We start from the raw sequence: 21,486 nt of genomic DNA on the forward strand, positions 1-21,486 counted from the left end.
ACCGGACAGCAAAGGGAGTGCGTGGCAGAGGTGCCGCATCGGTGTCACCTGCTAATTAAGATTGATCCAAACCCCTGCTGGCTGTGCTGCACTATCGGACAGCACTACCCATAAATCTTTGCAGTGACTCACCACCGCCTCTCTCCCCTACCTATACTTACAAGACTTTGTGCCCTATAGCCTGCACACCTTATGCTGGTCCTGCAGGCCTAGATTTAAACTTTAATTTACAGCGCACACACACACACCCCCCCCCACACCAACACACTGTATTAATGTGTTTATTATTAACAGGGAGAGCTACTCCTCCAAGCTCATCACACATGTAACATGCAGCTTCTATCCAGATAACAACCACATATTGATTCAACAAGAACAATCCTACATGGTGAGTCATGCAGTGACTGATGAATCAGCCAGGAGAATGTGTGTGGAGAGGAGAGATCGCAAAAGATGGACAGACCTGCTTCAGGACCAACAGCTGCTATGACAGACCTTTACTCTGACTCCGTACTGCTGTCACTGGGCAGATATGGTGAAGTTCATTCAAAACTACAGGGCTCCCCGTAATTTGCCACACACTGATTATCAGCACAAAACGACCATCATCAGTTTCAAGATAAAACTACTAGTTACTGCCTTTACAGAGTAAGGAAATAGGAGCTGTGTTACCTTTGAACTTGTGGAAGACAGCCCAGAGTTCAGCAATGTCAGTGGCAAACGTGATGTCTGTGTCCAGGACGATGACTCTCTGCAGGTCGGACAGCAGCGTCTTAGTGAGCACCAGCTTCATCAGGCCGTAGATTCCAGAGTAATGCTTGTTGGGGATCCATGACACCTCAGACTGAAACATCACACCAAAGCAGGGTTAGGATCATTTGCTGTTAAACTGGCTGAATTTTAAATTTTAAAGTTAGATAACAGCATCCTTAAAGAGGGTTTACATAGCTCATAATTTCTCCAAAGAATTACATAAAGTAGCAGTCAGATCATTAAGCACTACAGGATTGTAAGATAAGTTGAATGCATGTCATGGTTTGGATTTTCAGTTTTAATATTTCCTGTTTTATTCTCGGTTTAGCCTGTTAAGATTTCGGTTTTCTGGTTGGGGTTTCATGATTTCTGTATTAGTTTGTTCATTCATTTGTTTTGTTTTGCATATGTTCCTTGTTCCATGTCTGTCCCGTGTCCTGTTTTGTACAGTAATTGGCTGTCTCTGTTCCCTGGCTCTCCAACCTGTGCTAGACTACCCTCTCTTCCTGATGTGTGTGTGTTGTCCTTAGCCAGTATTTAAGTCCTCAGTTCTTTTCAGCCTTTGTCATGTCCTTGTCATTGTTGAGTGTTCTGTCCATTTCCGCATTCTTGGGATTATTCTGTTGATCATCAGCTCTGTTTGGAGTTTTTGTTACTTTGTTAGTATACTACCTGTGTTTGGACGAGTAGTCCTGTGTATTTCTATTTTGTTTTTTGGAATAAATCACAAGAACTGCATCCTGCTAGTCTGAGTCTGCATCTGAATCCAACCTCCTTTGTTCTCCTGCCTCTGCAGTCAGCTTTCCTGACATTTCTGAGGGAAGCTGGGAGTTAGTGAGGGGAAGAGAAGTAGGTGTTCTTCACCTTCAGCTCATCTGCGTCATAGAAGTCGACTCTGACAGCAGGAACCATCCAGGTATGGAATAGAGAGGACAGGATCTGCTGAGCAATGGAGTCTGTGATGAAATGGAAATGTAGTGGGTTCCGCCTGTGGGCACACACAAACACCCAGACATGAATAGGTTAAATAATAATATAATAATAAGCAAAAAATAGGAAAACAGTGTGATGTAGGCTGGAACTATGTCTGGATTTAATGGAAAAGGAAAACAATTTTAAGAAACAAAATCAACCTAACCAATTTGTAGATACATTTGTTTTAGCTTTTTGACTAAATATGACATTGTACTATGTTCAGGCTAACCAGCCTAAATTTGAAATTACCATAAAACCAGCACAATTTGTCATTTTGTGTTAAACATTACTGAACATGCATAAATAGGCTACCTGGGATTCAACAATGGCCTAATAAATGGCTAACCAATCAGAAATGTTTACATCATAGTGATCGTACATCAGGGTTTATTCATTTTTTTATTTTTGCTAAGACATAAAAACAGTGTTAAACCCCGAACGTGAATGTTCCAAGTTTGTAAAAATACAACCATTTGGCCACCTTTATGAGATAAGATTAGACTGTTTATTAGTCACACTACTAAGGCCAGTGGAATTTGTTTTTGTGCCGTATGCTAAACTCTGCAGCACAATACATATAATACATACATGGACATCAGCACACACGCCACATAATACTGCAAAATAATTTTAGGGACACATCAGGTAATTGGAATGCATGCCAGAGGTGTGTGAGGAGGGGGCTGGATGGAACAGTTCAAAGTCCTTATTGCTGTGGGAAAAAAAGTTGTTCATGAAGCGTTAAAATAGGACAGTAAAGCAGCAGACAAACAAGGGAAAGTGAGGGAGGTGTATGATGTGGAATGGACATATTTTGTCCTCGTCAAACCAAAATTTAACGTATCCAAGGAACATGTACTGTTTGTGTATCCAAAGCCTGAGATATGTTATTCCTCCATTGTTGTCGGAAAAACTTTTAAAAACACATCAGTGAGCCACTTCGCTGCACTGGGTGATATGTTCCTTCATCTCCATGAACACACACACACATTTGTATGTATTTTGATTCAATCCCACATACACCGTCCTGCTGCTCCGAATACTCACTAGAGCACCAAATGTGGATTAATCTGCGGCTGAAAACGGTCCCCAATGAATGCACAGTTCCTCCTGTTTGAGTAACGTTTGTTAATAACCACAGTGGCCAGCTGTACGTTTTCAGTAGGAATTCCGTATTGTATTTAATATTTAATCCGTATTTAATTCAGACATGATTTAATAATGGAGAACGTCACCCACTTTTGTTCAAATATAATATAAGGGTCTTGTAGAACAACATTTACATTCCTCTAAGTATAGTTATCAAAAAAGTACTTTTTTACTACATTATTGGCCAAAGTAATGAAAATGTTTAAATGATGTCCAGCCTTGACTTGACCCTTTAAGATACCAAGCATGATGGCCACAAAGACATATTCCAATCTACTCCTATTTCTTGCCATTGTTTTTGCTTTAATTTTCAGAACAAAATAACGTGTTCATGAAGAGTGTTATATGATTGAAAGCTCCAAAACAAGGGAGTAATTGGGGCTTGAGCAGAAATTCTTTGGTCAACTTCAAGTATAGAGTTTGGGGATGAGTGCATGCAGTCAGTCCTGAGGCTGGTAAAGCAGACACAGTGCAGTGAAGGAGATGATTCATCAGACAGGACAACCAAAGCTTCCTTCACAGAAGCCTGTATACACGGTTTCTTACATCAGCTCACACACATAGAAAAGGGGAATGTGCAAAATAGATATTCAGGACTTCCAAATCAGGTCAAGACATAGTGACACTGAGCTGAGGATGTGAGCACCCTGGGGTGTCTTGTGCTGAATGACTTTGGGAATGAATGTGTCAGCTGCACTTGCTCAATAAGTACTGGGGGCTGGAAGCTGTCATAATCAGAACTCTGGTTGCTTACAAGCTGGCAGCAGCAGCGCAAATAGAAAGGGTCTTCACAGCCTCTGGACAAACAGCAACAAGCCTTTCACTGGATGCTTGGGATTATTCTGATAAGGAAGCAAATATGTCAAGTACATCCTGATTATCAAAACTGGGCCCATGATAATTTAATCATCTAATCTACATAATGCAATATTGTTATCTAGTTCCAATTAAGACTTTTAGAGTGGACACAGATACAGATTGACTGTGCGCCCATCTGCTCAGAGAGGATTGAAGGATTGTCCTGAACCTGACCATTACTTGCACCATGTGTAGAGCAGGGATGCACCCATCCAACCATTTCTCTCCCAATACAGATTCCAGTGCTCAAAGTCAGGGTACTGGCTGTACAGCTGTCATGGGACTGTGTTGTTATAAAACATCCACCTCAGTCCATATCCTGACCTGAATGCCTAAAACATGTAACATGAACAGCTCCTTTTTGGATCTACTAGTTTGAAATGTACATATGGTGTTGATCATTTGCAAATACCGTGTGTCATTTGAATGAGTTAACATTCACTCACTCATTCAGTCACTTCATACAGAGGGCCTGTGCTCATTAGGCATGCTTCAGTAATCCATCCATGCTTCACACCACAGTTAAGGGTCCTCATTACAAGCTTGCATTTCTGCACCTAACAATTTCAGCTATGCATGGCCCCATCGTTCTCATTAGAAACCAATGCCAACCTTCTATGGTAGTTGCTAAAAGGTTGTCAAGAAGACAAGAGTGTTGTTTCTGGGCTATTCTCTTTTTCTCGTGTTTTGCCAGAGATCCGTATCATAAAGCAACCACCACAAAGAAAGTGCCAAAATATCTAGTTTACGAAAAGGAAAGGAAACACTGTAGCGAGTTTTGGTAGTGTTGGTTATGTCATTTAAGTTGCAGAATGACAATATTATCAGGAATGCACCAAGATTTTAGTCATCAAGCCACTTTCATATAATTTAACTGATAGCGGAAACACTAAATTACATAACTGCATTGACAAAAAAATGTGTTTTTTATGTGGATCAATCACATTTAGTGGATACCTGATGTGCCTAGGTCAGTTTCAATGCCAATACCAATCAAGTGGATTGCACTGGTGCATCCCTAGTGTATAGCAGTGGGTTGCTTTTTTTTTTTAAACCTATAGTAGGATCTTTTTAGTCACGGGCTGTTGTAACCAAGCATGTTTGGTGTGGTTGATATGATCTTAGATACAATTTTGTTTTCAATCTCACATTGTAGCGTGGAAGGGAAAAACAAAGCACTTGGATAATATCGATGTATTTCCCCAAACCACACACAAACAGCTCTTTCTGTAATGACTTATGTAGTGTGTTGCTGATCGCACAGATGATGTTTTGGCATCTTCTCTCATGACTTGTGAATTACGCAGCCCATACCTTGAGAAAAAAATAGGTTGTTTGTCATTTCAATCCGAAACAACCTATTTGAGCATTTTCTGGTTTTCTGGTTCATCATATATCACAACAAAATGTTGTCAGTCAGTGCCTTCCAAAATGATAAGCATTGTATATAACCACATAATCATTATAAATTCCTCAGCTATTAATTTATATCTGTTAAAGTTTAGGCAACTAAACTACAATACAAATACCTACTTGATTAAGGTTAGGAAAAGATTCTGGTCATGATTAAAAGGAACCAATGTTGACTGCTGGTAGGAACCGTCAGATGTTTTGTATGTCCAACCATCCACCCATAAAGAGGTTTTGCAGCATGTTACAACATCTACTACTTCCACTTTTTCTTCTGACAGAGAGCAGTTATCATTTGTACAGCCACGAGAGGTCCATGATACAAACACATAGGTCATTTAAAGATTTTAAACAGATGACTGATGCTGTTGTTTTTCTGGTGAGGACAGTCTCGGATTATCCTGACAGAACATATACAGCTGCTGTTTGACAGATCAGAATGATACCCCCCACCCCCCCCCCCCTTTTAACTGAATACAACAGAAAGAGGCCCCCTTCCAGGTGGGACAGTATCAATCACACAGTGACAGCCATTCTACAGGGCTCTCCATCACTGAGGCAAGAGCTGAATGTGTGGCAAATATTTGATTTACAGTGTAGGCTAAACAACACATGGCTGCAGGAAATTAACTGACTGGTGTAGCACAGTAACTATGCCATATAAATTTAAATCCTGCTTCGAAAGGGAATTTATTAGCATATTCAATAATTCATCACAAATTAACAATATATGAAAGAAACACAGCTGGAGGGCTATTTGATAAAAGCTGCAGGTCAGTTTATCGCAGGGAAAGGCAGTGTTTGACAATCACTGTCCCATGTCCCATCCCATCCGTTCAGTCTCTCAGCAGAATGCCCCACACTATCAAATGGCAGTCCAACAGGCTGACCTCTCAGGCGTCTGTCCTCTCACATATTTGTCACTCAGCGGTAAAACAACAGTGAGTCAACATTTAAACATCCCTTCTGATTAAACAGGGCCGGCGGGGTTTAGCATATTAGCTACACTGCTGGTGACCGGTCCTCAACAAAAAAAGGCCATTTCTGTCCTAACCAGCACCCGTCATCTCGTGAATTAGGGTGGAATCGGTAAACTCTACCCTGCTCATGGCTGATTCATTAGGAAGGCGTCATATTTCGGGAACCTCATTTCAATGATGCTGAGGTCTAGTCTTTCATCTAACTCTCAAGTGCAAATGTCCTCATACCTTATCATCTATTTAACACTTAAATGAACCTTTTGAAACTCAGGCTGTGTGTGCTCCCCTCTCTTTACTTCCAGTCATACGGCTTAGTCACTCCATGCCTCATTTTCAGAATAACAGAAAAAAACTTAAATTGGCATGCTAAGTGGTAATATACATGTTATGGGACTTTTTTTAATGAAAAATAGAAGTTCTATACGATTTGTATTTGTTTCAATGTTTTTGCTGCATCTAAAGGCCTCAAAGTCGATTTGCCATTCTATATCTTTCTTCTGGCCAAAAATATACTGATAGTGGAAAGCTAATGTTAATGTTATAATTCCTATAATAAAAGTTTTTATTCTTATGTCCATTTGGGATGAAGAGAGAGAGGTTTCGTGTGTAGTTGACATTAGGATTAAGGTCAGAAAGCTGCTTTTATTTATCCAGGTAGGTTGGTAAATAACCAAATTTGTCAAGCTCAGAAGCCAACAGATCTCTTATTATCCCTTTTTCTCTTCCTACTCTTTTTTTATTTAATCAGCAAAGAACAGCTTCTCATTTAACATTAATTCCAGAAATCACAAAAGGGAAACTTTTGGCTGTTCTCTTGTGAATGTGCTCTCTGCAAGCCAGTGTCTGTACTCAGACAGCACCGTTTCTATGCTTTTATAAGTAAGCTTTGGCTAACACCATCCTACAACTGCAGGAGGAGAAGTGTTTTTGGAGTTGAAGAGTGGTCTTCATCTCATCAACTTAATAATTCTGGATCAGGACCTGCTTAGTTAGAAAAATACACATCAAATACCATCCATCCATCGTCAGCCGCTTATCCTGCGTACAGGGTCGCGGGGAGCTGGAGCCAATCCCAGCTTATATCGGGCGAAAGGCGGGGTACACCCTGGACAGGTCGCCAGTCCATCGCAGGGCCGCACATAGACAAACAACCAGTCACACTCACATTCACATCAAATACATATTTAAATATTATAGATACACACTGAATCAACATTTGATATTTTCTGCTGATAATCTCATTTGTTGTAACTATTGCTAAAGCTAAGTAGGCTTCCATTACAACCTTTCAGCCAACAAATGCTGAATACAGGTCATTATGTTTTAGTTATTCATAAATTGAGTTACTTGCAAATGTTAATAATTAGACTGGATTGACAGATTTATGCCTAAATAAATAAACAAAATACAATACATATTGTCATATGTATTTCCTTTTTATGAATGCATTTACTGTCTTATCATTAAATAAAAAAAGTCACTAATATATACACACACACACACACACACACACACACACACCAACCGGGTTGGTGTAGGAACATTAAGAAGTAAAAAAATGCATAGCTGTACCTGTGGAAAAGGACAGATTTAACCAGTGTCACCACGTCTCGACTGGCGTTGTAACCTGCACATACGATGGCCACATGGATGGTCTGTGGAGATCGGGAGAAGAGAGAAGGATTATTAGGATAAGGAATCGATTAAAAGAAATATTGGTTAAAGAAGAAAGAAATTCATTCTGCACGTCATAAGGTAGAAAAAAACATTTGAATTTGCTGAGTAGAAATAAAAAGAAAAAAAAACGCACTCTCTCTTGAATTTTAGCAAAAAGTACAGTGGAACATTCCTGAACTTACTTCAAAGCATCAAGGGAATGCCGTGTGTATGGAAACCTATGAAGTTTAACTAAAGTTAAAGTTATAATGCCAAAATATTTTAGTCCAAAATCCATTTCTGCCTAGATTGTTGCTCATTAACACAAAATTCTCCCACAGGATATTCATTCAAAGTTTCATATATATTTCAGAGGTTTAAAAGAAAACTCAATTTGCTATTCGACTAATTCTTATTTTCATAGCTTTTTTCATAGCAATTATCTGAACCAACCAAAAGTGGAAATTACCATTATAATTGTTAATTGTAATTGTACAAAGGGCAGCTAGGACACCAGCTCTGTTAAAGTAATTTGTTTAGAGCAGGAGTTTTTGCAGTCTGTCAGAATCAAGAGACCTGCGATTATTTTGATACATCAGAAATAATAAATAAGGATATATAATAGGATTCAGGGCATCTGCTGTCAGGGCCCTACACTTTGGAACAGTCTGTGAGAGGAGATCAGGCTTGCAGAGTTTCATCTCACTTCAGACACAAAAAGCTATTACTGTGTGATGTGTAATTTATTTTTTCTATTATCCGTATATTGACTTGTTTATGTTTTATGTATTGATTATAAACCATTGCATGATGCGTAATTTATTGTACCTTCATTTTTTTATAGACTTGTTTTTGTTTTATATATTCCTTGTACACCACTGTGTGTGATGCAGATTTTTTTTTGACTTGTCTGTGTTTTTACATTGATTGCTATGAAGCACTGTGTTACCTGTATTATTACAAATCTTTTTCAGACTTGACCAAGTTCCTTCAGAACTGCTAATATTCAACTGCTTTCCCAGTTGTACCTCTCATAAATTAATTGTGACATGTTAAGTACGTAAAGGCCTTTGCACACCGAACCAACAAATATATCATACAAATATGTTTATATGGTTTTTTTTAATCAGTCATCAAAAAAGTCCGGTGTGTTAAATTATTTTGATTCATTGTGAAAATTCACGATACCAGACACAGTGGAGTCGTCAAGCAGTGAGGATGATTTTGTGGACGCCTTATCTTGTGTGGCCCATGCTGTGTTTAGCAGAGTCACTTTGCACCCAGCAATGAAGTTTGTGTGTAAGATGTTATCACAGCCATCAGGAATGATGGTCAAAATTACAAAAATAACGAGGTTATAAGATTTTTGGTGGGCCCGTCACTTTATAGTTTCAGTTTTATTAAAATATTAAAATCTCTAGAACAGTGTCCCCTGACCGTTTGCCACCAAATTCCAGATAGGACAAGTGCTGAATTGTTAATAATGTTCATCTGAGTCACCTTCAATATTGCGTTCTCACGGCAATAAAGATTTTCAAGAAGCAGCAAGTCCACATTTATTTGCCCAGGGATAGGTTGTCCTATCACAGTTTTAGGTCCCAAGCATGACGGTATACATAAAATAGAAATAAAGTACAGACAACAAAACCTCCCCTCAGCATTCAGCCATCCTTCCTTGGCCTAGGGAGAGCCAGGTCAGGTGGTCCACAGACAAAAGGTTGAATGTTACCTTATGCCACTCTGAGATTGTTGGAGGCTTATTTCAAATCCATTTTAATAATATACTCTTCTGTGCAGCATCGGTTAACACATTCAACAATTTTCGCTTATAGGTCCCCTGGATCTGTGGGTGTGTCAAACTTTTTTTGATATAACAGAAAATTATCTTTTTATGACAGTGTGAACAGGCCAAGTCACATGGAATCTCATCTTTTCACATGCAGCATGCCTTTCATATGTGTTCCAAATTTGTTACAGAGCGATCTGGAGACTCAGTTCAAAATTGATGCGACTTTGACATCACTCTAGAGCAGCTGTTGTCACAGCTCTGCTGTAGCCGCGGTGAACAAAAAAAGGCTCCTCAAAAAGCCAGTATTAAACATGTGTCTCTCCTTGCTACCTTGCTATCATCTGCCCACAAATTACCTTTCTTCCACCGGACCGCGAGCTCTCTTCTGAGTTACGTACATGCTACTTGTCAGAGCGGAGGCAGTAGAGCAACAGAGAGAGACAGAAAGAGAGTTGTTTGTTGATTGTTCTTGTAGTTTTCTTGTAGTTTGTATGATGCTTTGGCAATATTGTTGTTATACATTCACGCCAATTGAATTGAGAGAGAGAGGGAGTTTAACTTTAGTGTGGTGTGTGGGGCAGATGCGTTGTACAGCGCCAGAAACCGTAATGAAAAGAACAGAAAGGTGTGAACATTTGTCATAATTCGTGAGAAATGTGACCCGTGAGAGGACAATGAAATACAGGAGTCCCCCGGGAAAATTGGGAGGGTTAGCAAGTAGGAGCTAACCAGAGCTAATTTCTGTGGCTCCTTGTTTACCTCTGGACAACAGCGAGGAGCTTGTGTTATTCTTCTGCGCATGCAGGTCACTCTGATATGGACCACATTTAAACTATAATGTGAACTGTCAAAAAAAAAATAAAAAAAAAACGATGTGGGGAAAATTGAGCATTAAGGCCTGCAGTCTGAATTTAGCCTTAGTGAATTTGATTTGTATAAGGGCTCTGTAAATAAAGATTATGTGTGATTATAGCATTGACAATAGAGCCATTTTAATTGCATTTGTTGTGTATAAATAAAAGCATAATAACCAATTTTGTCATAATTTATAATTTGCTAGATAATATAAATGTATATAAATGAACATCTCTCTCTCTCTCTCTCTGAGTGCATGCTGGGAGTGGAGGACAGTGAGAGTGGGTGCGCGTTTCAGCGTGATTTGTTTTGTTTGTTTGTGGTTAGTAGTGCTTTTTGTATAATTTGTAGCGGGTGGGTTCCTGAGCGGTGACGACCGGTTTCACCTGGGTCATGCCGACTCACGGAGTTGGGAATGTGGGGCTGCAGAAGCTCACGCGCCGACACGGAGTTAAACTTTGTCCAGCTGTTAATTTCTCCTTGGAGGATTGCAGCCTAGCAATTGGAGAAATTGTCGACTATGAAAGTGTGAAGTCCGCTTCCAGAATGAACAATGGAGTTGTCATCTTTCTGGATAGTGTTGATAAAGTCAGCGTGGTTGTCGAGCAAGGTGTGGTGATTCAGGACAGGTGGTGCCACTTGTTAATTCGGCCAAAAAGATTATTTTGTCCAAAGTTCCTCCGTTTATTAGTAACGAATTGTTACAAAGAGAACCGGTGAGGCATGGGCAACTAATATCACCAATTAAACTGATTCCTCTGGGCTGTAAATCCCCGCTGCTGAAACACGTTGGTTTCTGGTTTTCAAAGATAACACTGAGGAGCTAAATTTAATATTGAAGTTTAGAGTTTGACTACGTTGTTTATGCATCTTCAGAGAGAATGAAGTGCTTTGGCTGTGGAATGGAGGTCCATACTGTCTGCTCCTGTCCACAGAAACAAAATACTGAGGCTAATATCAGTGAGACTGCATCAAGAGGTTCAGAACATGAACATACACAGAATTCACAGGAGGGAAATATACAGAGTAAACAACAGGCTGGGCTGGTTCTGTTCATGTTATTCCAGGTCCTGATGGTTCAGATGTTGATGTTTCAGTTTCCGGTGGTTTGGGAGCTGCTGGGTCAGTTTCTGACGGCCCGGGAGTTTCTAGTCTGTCAGTTCTACAAGGGATTTGGGTGCTGCTGGTTCTGGTGCAGCGTTTTCAGGTTTTGCTACTAAAGATACCGTAGTAGAGGTCAGTGAGCAGTCACACACTGACAGAACTAACAGTGATATAGTTAACACACAGACTAAAGCTGGGGAGGCAGAATGTTCTCTGGAGGAGGAAAGTGAGATGTTGGCTGACAAAGATTTCTCTAAAGATGACAAAAAAAGGAAACCAAATGAAGAGCGTCAGTCTACTTGTAAAGTGAAGAAAGCTTCTCGTCAGAGTGAGTGTCAGCAGTCAGGTGAAAGTGAAGGTGATGAGGAGAGTGATGTGGAGGCTCTGGCCTCCTCACAGATGTGAACTCACAAGAGGAGTGGCTATTCTTTAATGAATAGAGTTTTCTGCAGGACACCAAGGGAGCCAAAAATGTTAAAGTGGAGAAAGTGTTTCCTGACTTACAGCTTGTCCTTGATTCAGTGAAGGCTTTTCTGTTAAAACTCCTGGAGTCCTGGGGGAGAAAGCTTGCCGTATAAAAAAACTAGTTCAGAAGGTCAAAAAGCAGTTAGAAGATGATGAATAAGTTTAATAATCTTTCTTTCTTTCTTTCTTTCTCTTGTTTTGTTTCTGTATTACAACTTTTTTTCTATGTTATGGGGGATATACATATAGGCAGCTTGAACTTAAATAGAGCAAGAGATGATGGGAAAAGGGCTTCTCTTTTCAAGCTGCTCTCCCTAAAAAAGTTAGATGTTCTTTTTGTACAAGAGACACACTGTACTGCTGATAATGAGGCTGACTGGAGGAGAGAATGGACTGGTCAAACCTTTTTAAGTCATAAAACTTGTAACAGTGGTGGGGTTGGAATTCTCTTTTCCAAAAACCTTATTCCTCAGTCCGTGGAATCTGAAGAGGTCATTAAAGGCTATCTGTTGAAAGAAAGAGCAGTGTATGAGAAAGTAAAAATTGTGTTTATTAATATCTATGCTCCAGTTGTGTGAGTGGAGAGAGTCGTGTTTGAGAAATGTAACAGTGAAGAATTGGAGAATTTAGCTGTACTGAAGACAGCAAGGTTGGACAGGAAACATGCAGATCCTCATGCCGCACTCGCCTGCTTCCGCTTATGGAAGCTGTGATGTGTGGAGAGGTTTTCATGGTAAGCAGCGACAATACACTTGGACACATGCTAAAGATAACTTATTGTCCATGGCCAGGTTTGATCGTTTTTATTGTTTTAAACATCAGTTTAATGTATTTAAAAGTTGTTGGATCAGCCCTGTTGGTTCACTCATTTGTAACAGTTTCTATCTTTATAAAGTGTGTAAGGGTCAGTAGTGCTTATGGGCATTTTAACACAGCTTATTGGACAACAAAAATTTTAAAGATAATTTTGTCTTCTATTTTAAAAAACCAGAGCACAAAATCTGATTATTTCTTTATAACAATGGTGGGATTTTGGTTCTGATAAGACAATTCTGTTAGCAGTACACTCAGAATGTCACAAAAGCCTTGGTGAGTGGTCAGTTAAAGCTCTGGAGTTGGAGGTGGAGGAGCTCAGAGACTTAAGCCTCGTTCACACTACATGATTTTTAGCCCGATTTGCAGCTTGGCGAGCGTCAGGCTGAAAGTCGTGTAGTATGCACGAGGCATTAGTTGAAGCCACAGGAGACCAATGCCTCACTCTAAGGGGGCTCTTGTTAGGTCCCGTTTCCAAAATGTAGCCCAAATGGATGTTCCATCACACTTTTTCTTTGGTCTGGAGTGGAAGAATTGACAGAAAAGCTTCATTCACAGTTTAAAGGGTGACACTGGGCAGGTGCTGACTGATCATACAGCAATTCGTAAACATGCGGTCTGTTTTTACAGCAACCTGTTTAAATGTGAGCACAGAGAGGAGCAGGCAGTGTCCCAGAGCTTCTACACTGGCCTTCCTCAGGTTAAGCAGCAGAGTAACGTAGTCAGAAGAAGCTCTTTCCTCTGATGAACTCTAGCATGCAGAGTGGGAAAGCTCCCGGAATAGATGGTCTGCCTGATGACTTCTATAAGTCTTTCTGGTCAGTAGTGGGGGAGGAGCTGCTGGCAGTACTGAGTGACAGTCTTGCCGGAGGGCGGTCTTTACTTTGCTGCTAAGAAAGGTGACCTGCAGTTTATCAAAAACTGGAGACCTGTGTCACTGCTCTGCTCAGATTATAAGCTCCTCTCTAAGGTGTTAGCAGGCTGAGCAAAGTGATTCATTGTGATCAGACTTATGTATCTGGCAGATTGATTTCTGATAATATTTTTTTGATTCGAGATGATTTAGAGATCTGCAAGCTGTTTGGCCTCAAAGCTGGAATCATTTCTATTGAGTCACGCATTGAGCATGACTATTTATGGCTCACTTTTGGTTTTGCTCCTGGTTTTATTGATAAAGTTAAGGTTTTATACTGTGACATTCAGAGTGTGCTGAAAATTAATTGGAGACCTAAGCGCTCCTTTTCAAGTTCAAAGGGGAATTAGACAAGGTTGTGCCCTCTCTGGCATATTATATTCTTTAGCATTTCAGCCTTTGTTGCATAAACTTAGATGTGATCTTCAGAGGTTGACCATTCCAGGTTGTAATGCACCTTTAAAATTGTCAGCCTATGCGGATGACCTGGTCGTCCTAGTGGATACTCAGAAGGATATTGACATGTTGGTAAGGGATGTAGTTTAGTTTGGCTCTTTATCCTCAGCCAAAGTTAACTGGGACAAAAGTGAAGCTCTGTGTGTTGGAAGTGTACTGGAGAAACAACTAAGCTTGCCTGGGGGGGTTAATTTGGAAGAGGGGGGGGGGGGGTAAATATTTAGCTTTTTTCTGGGTGATCAATCCTTTGGCTTGAAAAACTGGGAGAATGTTCTAGACAAGGTGAAAGGTCGTTTAACAAGGTGGAAGTGGATTTTGATGAAGATCAAGATGTCCTACACAGGAGTTCTTGTTACTAATAATTTGGTTTCGTCCACTTTATGGCATTTCTGTCATGTGTTGATCCCCCACCTGACCTGCTGTCAAAAACCCAGGATCTTCTAGCTGACTTTTTTTGGGACAAACTACACTTGGTGCCTCAGAGTGTGCTGTATTTTCCAAAGGACGATGGAGGACAGGGCCTGATCCACCTCAGCAGCAGGGGAGCTACTATCCGTTTCCAGTTCCTACATAGGTTTCTATGCGGTCCTACTGATTTAGTTTGGAGGCCGTTGGCTTGCACTATCCTGAGTCAGTTAGGTGGACTTGAACTGAACAAATCTTTGTTTCTGATGGACTTAAAGCAGCCTAACATCAAAGAACTTCCTGTTTGCTATTGTGGACTGTTTAAGGTGTGGAGCTTGCTGATAAAGAAGAGGCTGGGACACCACAGCTCACTTTACTGGCTGCTTCAGGAACCAGTCATTTATGGATCTCGTTTCAGTGCAGTCTGTCAGGTGGGGACAACTCTTCTCAGGCGGTTCTGTCTCTCTAATGTGGTGACTCTAGGACATGCAGTTCAGCTTACAGGAGCAAACTTAGATGATGCCTCTCGTCTAGAGGTGAATTTGACTCGTTGGACTTTGTTGCACCAGTATTGTGCTGGCTTTGTTGAACCTGATGAGAATGATGTTTTCCCTTCAGTGAACATTTCCCCAGATTTTAAGAACCGCACAGGACCGTTTTCAAAAAGTGAGATCTCCTCTGAGTTTTCTTTCCAAGATGTGAACAGAAAACTGATATAAAACTTTTGTTAAGATTTTACAGAGGGACAAATTAAATGGCAGAACTGACACTTCATGGAGAGCTCACTTAGGTCTTAGTGATAGTGTTGGACCTGAGTGGAGAGCTTTGTATAAACCACCACTGATCAAACAAGCTGCTGGCCTGCAGTGGAGGATTTTACATGGTACTGTGGCTGTGAATGCTTTTATATCTGCCATGACTGTCCATTTTGCACTAATCGTGAGAGTGTTTTTCATTGAGGATCATTCATGGAGTGTTCTCGATTGCTGCCACTGTTTGCAATGTTGGAATATTTCTGGACTGTTTAGGGAGGTTTTTTCTAAACATATGTTCATTTCCTCCAGCCCACTTGTTGTAATATCTACAAAGTTTTTACTGAAAGTAATGGCTTCTGTTGGGCCCCATTTGATCTCTGTTTTTAACAGCTCCCTATCTACTGGTTGTGTCCCTGATTATTTTAAAACGGCTTGCGAGAACCCACTTTTAAAGAAACCTGGTTTAGATCCTTCCCTCCCACAAAATTATAGACCAATTTCAAAACTGCCTTTTATTGCAAAGCTTTTAGAAAGAATTGTGTCCAAACAGCTGCTCACTGTACTGGAAAATAACAAATTATCTGAAAGGTTTCAGTCTGGTTTCAGGAAGTACCACAGCACTGAGACTGCCCTGCTTAAAGTCACCAATGACCTTTTAATGTCTGCTGATGAAGGCATGTGCTCAGTCCTGGTACTCCTGGACCTTAGCGCTGCTTTTGACACCATTGATCACAACATCATGTTAGACAGACTGAGGCACTGGGTGGGGATCTCTGGTACTGCTCTAGAATGGTTTTCATCCTACCTGTCAAATAGGAAGTTTTGCGTGTCTGTAAACAACTATGTCTCCTCATTCTGTCCAGTTAAATATGGTGTGCCTCAGGGGTTGGTCTTAGGACCCATTTTGTTTTCCTTGTATCTGCTTCCCCTTGGACATATTATCAATAAATATGGTATGTCTTTTCATATTTATGCTGATGACACACAAATGTACTTGCCCGTCAGATCCACAGACCCTGGAATGCTGAGTTCACTTAACAACTGCCTTTGTGAAGTTAAAAAATGGATGTCAAATAATTTCCTCCAGCTGAACTCAGACAAAACAGAAATCCTGGTCATTGGGTCCCAGCAGATGGCAAATCAAATACTGCCATCTGCTGGTTCCCTAGTAAATCACATTAAGCCTGTTGCAAAGAACCTTGGTGTCTGGTTTGATAGTAATTAAAATTTCGAGCAGCACACCACAAAGCTTGTTCAATCATGTTTTTATCAACTTAGAAATATAGCAAAAATGCAATCTATGTTAACTTTTAAGGACACAGACCATTTTACACGCCTTCATCTCATCACACTTGGATTATTGCAACAGCCTTTTCACTTGTTCAACCCAAAAATCTACTGATCGGCTCCAGACTGTCCAGAACTCAGCTGCCAGGCTTTTAACCAGAACAAAGAAATATGACCACATTACCCCTATTTTAGCTTCATTACACTGGCTCCCAGTATGTTTTAGAATTGACTTGATCACTTTTAAAGCTCTTCATGGCCTCTCGCCTTGTTATATTTCTGACCTTTTAGTCCCATACGCACCAGCACGTACCTTGAGATCCTCGACTGAAAACTAAAGGGGACAGCATTTGCTGTCAGGGGCCCGAGGCTCTGGAACAGCCTGCCCGAGGAAATCAGGTCGGCTGAGTCAGTGAACTCTTAAGTCCCTTCTTAAAAACATACTTTTATAGGAGAGCCTTTCCTGATCTTACTTGACTTTATTTTATCCCTTTTATTTTATTTTCCTTATTTTATATTTATCTTAAACGTGTATTTTAGTCTTTTCAATGTTTTCTTGCTTTTATCTTGTATTGTTTTTGTATTATTGTCTTTTGGGTATTATTGTCTTTACACTTGTTAAAGCACTTTGTAACTTGTTTTTAAAAAGTGCTCTACAAATAAAGATTATTATTATTATTTTGGGGTACAGGTACTCTCACAAGAATAAAACTAAATGCCAGATTTTCATTTTATTTTGGGGAGAGCAAAGATGGCTGTCTATATGAAAAACAGAATAGAGAAAGCTGTGGATGATGATGCTGTGTTCATGTTTGTAAAGATGTGGAAAGCCCATTTAAACGAATGATGAAGGATCTGGAAAGTTTTTCCAGTATGTGGTGTTATAAGAATGTTCTTTATTGTGTTGTAGATGATGAGCTGCTCTTTGAAAGTGTACCAAGATAATTTGGATTCTGTGAATCTTGTTTTACTGATTCTTGTTGTAGTTTTGTAACCTTTTGAATCTCCTAATAAATGTATTGTTAAATTTCAATTTCTCTCTCTCTCTATCTATCTATCCATCCATCCAATTAGTGGTTTCTTAAGTTTCCTAGTATGATTTCTGCTCATTTCAGTGACGTGGAATATGTAAAAATGATTCTCTCTCTCGCTCATTAGTGAAGGATTTCATTAATGACTGTTGAATGTTAATTGACAATGGGGATTAAATAAGAATCCCTTTCCTATAGCACATTTTTAAAAGTCTGTGAACATTATGCTAGACTTCTGCCTCACTGCCCTGGGTTATGGCTCCAATTTTAGCTTCAAATGTCTCTCCCAGATGTCAGGTTGACATGTCAAAACTCCATGTGCATTTTCTTTTCCCCTCTCAGAGTTCCTACAGCACTCTCCCTGCAGGGTTCAGGGCAGCCGGGATAACCCTCCAAATGAGAAGGGGTCATGTTCAAGCACTGCTGGAAGGGTGCTACCGTCAGAATGTCCTCTCTTGAGTTCTCCTCTTCTGACCCCGAAGGACTTCTGCTTTCCCTGCAGTAGGCTGGCTTTTGAACAGTGCCTTGCTGTAGCCAAGAACTATGTGTGAGTGACAGCTGAAGTGGGAGGAAAGTAGCAAGTGGTCATAAGAAAACCATCTCAGGGCATATCCTTTCTCGGAGAACTACACACAGATCACACACCTGCCAGTGAGAAAACACACGGTAATCAGTTCAGAATCTTCTGTCTGTGCTATACAGGAATATGAAAATGTATACTGAAGTAGTTTCATCCCACCGATGCGTAGTGTAGTGTGAATCTATCATCAACAGTTTTCTAGTAAATATTTCATATACACATAATTTACTAAATCTACATAGTTTTGTTTGTTTTACTCTTTTGTCTCTTTCTCTTAGTACAGAATGTTGTCAGGAGCCTCAGCCCCACTTTTTCCACTCAGTAGCAACACAGTTCTGTTAAAATATCTGATGTAAATCAGGCATATGACAGCTATAAACTCCTATTTGTCAAGGAAGGAAGGACAAGCGTTGTTTCGCCTCTCATCCGAGAGGCTTCTTTAGTTCTGACTGACTGGCAGGGAATCAGCCATGAACTTCTCTATGGGGTTTAGGGCTGAAACGATTTATCGAGAAATTCAAATAATTCTTTGCATCTATGCTTTGTTTAATCCATATAACTATTCAGCGCACTGTTTCGCACACACAGTTATCACTGTCACAAGATCAGAGAAAGAGACAGAAAGTGTTCAAAGTATGGGATAATTTCAGGCTAAAAGAAAACAACAGCTCTGTACAGTGTGTCTGCTGTAAATCAGAACCTACCGACCACAACAGCATGAGAGCAATCCTTCAGCACGTGAGCAGAAAGCATCCGGTCTACGCAAAGCGTAAGCCCCAATTCTTAGGTGTAAATGTAGAAGCGTGCGTTTCTTGTTATTGTTCTCCGACTGGTTCATGAGTTCCCGCGACCGGGGGGCGCTAAGCAAAAGTATTTCTTATCCAATTACTCAGTGAATTGATGAAATAATCTGTGTAATCCTTGATTACTGAGTCACAAATATATAGTTTCATTTTTTATAAAGGCTCAGTAATTTCCTAAAGCATCTAGTCATTGTAGTTTAAAACAAACATTACTTAAACAGGAATACACTTGGGGACCAATAAGAAAATATAGAATATCCCCAAACCTAGCCTTTAACCTTATAGCTAATTAAAAAGCAGTTAAATACAAAGCCCCTAAAGTCCTGAAAGATCTTTTTTAATCTTGTATCTATCGCACAAGATAATGATAAAGCCAATCAAGGCACCAATTCCAAAATTACCTATTGTAATATCCATTAGATCTTGAAGAGGTACTTCCTCAACTTATACTTACAGAGCTTTACTAAACTGTAAATTGGCTGCAAACTTGTCTAGCCGCTAGGCTAATGACATATGTATACAGAAATGGCAAATATATGCAGTGTCTCCATTACATAGTTTTTCAAAAAGAGAGATCTGACAAGTTTATTCTTAAAAAATGTCCCACTCACATATCTTTATCTTTGAAAAAATACATTTAAGGAATCCTTATCAATAGTGTTTATTTAAGTTATGCATTTATGTATAAAGTGAGTAGGTCTATAGGCTAATATAGCTATTGCTATTGTTTATTTAAACACTGCGTTTGTGTTTAAATAAACTTAAACCAGACTGCAAGTCTACAGCCATGCCAGCAGCTCTGCGAAGTTGTGCTTTTAGCTAAATGCTAACTTAAGCTGATGTTTAGCAGGTATAATGTTCGCCTTCTGTTTTTAGCATGTTGTATTCTAACATTTGCTAATTTGTAATAAACAAATTACAGCTGAGGCTGATGGGATTTTTCATTAGTATTTGGTCCTAAAACAAAGTACTGAACAAATGTACATATTGACATGATAATTGTGCTAGAGGAAAAGTCAGAGGATTGCCACAGTTCATCTTGAGGGGTATAAGGTCTGTACCAAGTTAACCCATCCAATAGCAACACATATGAGAACTGGCCCCAGATTCAAATTGCTAACAAGGCCCAGGTTGTAAAACATGAATAATATAGAGTCAAATGGTTTTAATGCTAATGCAGAGAAGTACTGTGTAAGCCTGTTTCATGGTACTGAACCAATAACCTGAGTCTATACCAAGACACCAGACCACATGTAAGTGTGGGCTATTCCAGTTATCCAGACAAACTCCCACTGAGCTAAAAAGGTGATGTGGCGGTACTATCAGTATGGGGATCACAGCATGACTGTGTTAAAGCTTTCACATTATCCAGCCTTCTGACAGTGAGCCATATCCCAACAGCAACCCAACACCATCACTGCTGAGGATTAGGCTAATATGAAGCTAAAGGCAAGCTATAATATAGTATGACAATGTGCTGGTGGTACCCCGGTTCCTAGAAAACATCTTCAAGGTCATATTGCATTGCTGAATAAAAAAGGCCTTGAGTGGTGTGTTACAGATGGAACAAAAAAGGCATTTTTCCTGCTAAAGTGACATAAGTGCAGAGAAGATATCTCACCTCACACTTATCCACCACTGGCTGCTGCACACAGTCTGAGCTGTTCCCCACTGCAGCAGCTTTCTGACCCTCATTGTCACCGGTGCCCTCCTCTGAATGGGTTCGGCTCTGGTTACCACGGTGACCACTGTTTGGAAGGCGCGCCGACGGGCTCCTGGGTGGCCGGCTGAGCTCCCGGCGCAGTGCCCGATTCTCTTCCTCCACTGCCCGGACCCGCAGCTCTAAGGCCTGCCGCTCGCCAGCTCCGCCCACCGGCGCTGATGATGGGCTTCCAATGGAGACAGGGGGAGGGGCTTCACTGTGGGATAAGGACAGGGGAAACTGATTTAACATGCGAACTGACACCAAAACACCACTGATGGTGGAAGTGCTATGGACAAAGTTTAGGTTGGGTCTTCTACTGCAGTATCAATGACTTCTCCACTCATCAATGCATGTTCCTAACTTGTGATCTTCCCTCTGCTGTAGTGTTGTTTTCTTGATGGCTGTCGCTTTTCTGCAGGTGTTTCTGTCTCCGGAGCAGGGGAGTCTGGATCGATGATTGCAAGCCACCTCCTGCCTCCCCATACCCCCCATGTTCCTTCTTGAAACCCGCTGCTACAATTATTATAAGTCCTATTATCATTGTAAATATTATCATCATTATATATATTTTATTGATATTAGTATTGTTACCACTACCATTACTATTAGTTTACATCTCTATGTGAAACTTGGATTGTGCTGCTGTGTTTTCTCTCCTTCTGGCCTTTTGTTTGTCTGGTAACGTTTTTGTCCTTTTGCTATGTTTCCTTTCTCTCTGCAGTACTCTGGTGTGGTCTCTCTTGC

The 21,486-nt window shown here is 40.3% G+C and overlaps 1 protein-coding gene across 1 annotated transcript; it reads right to left on the reverse strand.

Moving 5' to 3' along the window:
* Positions 1–280: 280 nt before the first annotated feature.
* Positions 281–21,234, reverse strand: LOC119896738 (LARGE xylosyl- and glucuronyltransferase 1-like). The gene is made up of 5 exons (XM_038710165.1): positions 21,104–21,234; positions 20,659–20,956; positions 7,698–7,780; positions 1,618–1,741; positions 281–844 (listed from the first exon to the last, which is right to left on the reverse strand). Exons 1-5 carry the CDS (start codon positions 21,232–21,234, stop codon positions 629–631), a joined length of 852 nt encoding a protein of 283 aa, XP_038566093.1. The 3' UTR covers positions 281–628.
* Between the last annotated feature and the right edge of the window lie 252 nt (positions 21,235–21,486).

This window comes from Micropterus salmoides, unplaced genomic scaffold (assembly GCF_014851395.1).
Source record: "Micropterus salmoides isolate LMB-PRFRI ecotype aquatic unplaced genomic scaffold, ASM1485139v1 Ms_hic_scaffold_102, whole genome shotgun sequence".
Lineage (NCBI taxonomy): Eukaryota > Metazoa > Chordata > Actinopteri > Centrarchiformes > Centrarchidae > Micropterus > Micropterus salmoides.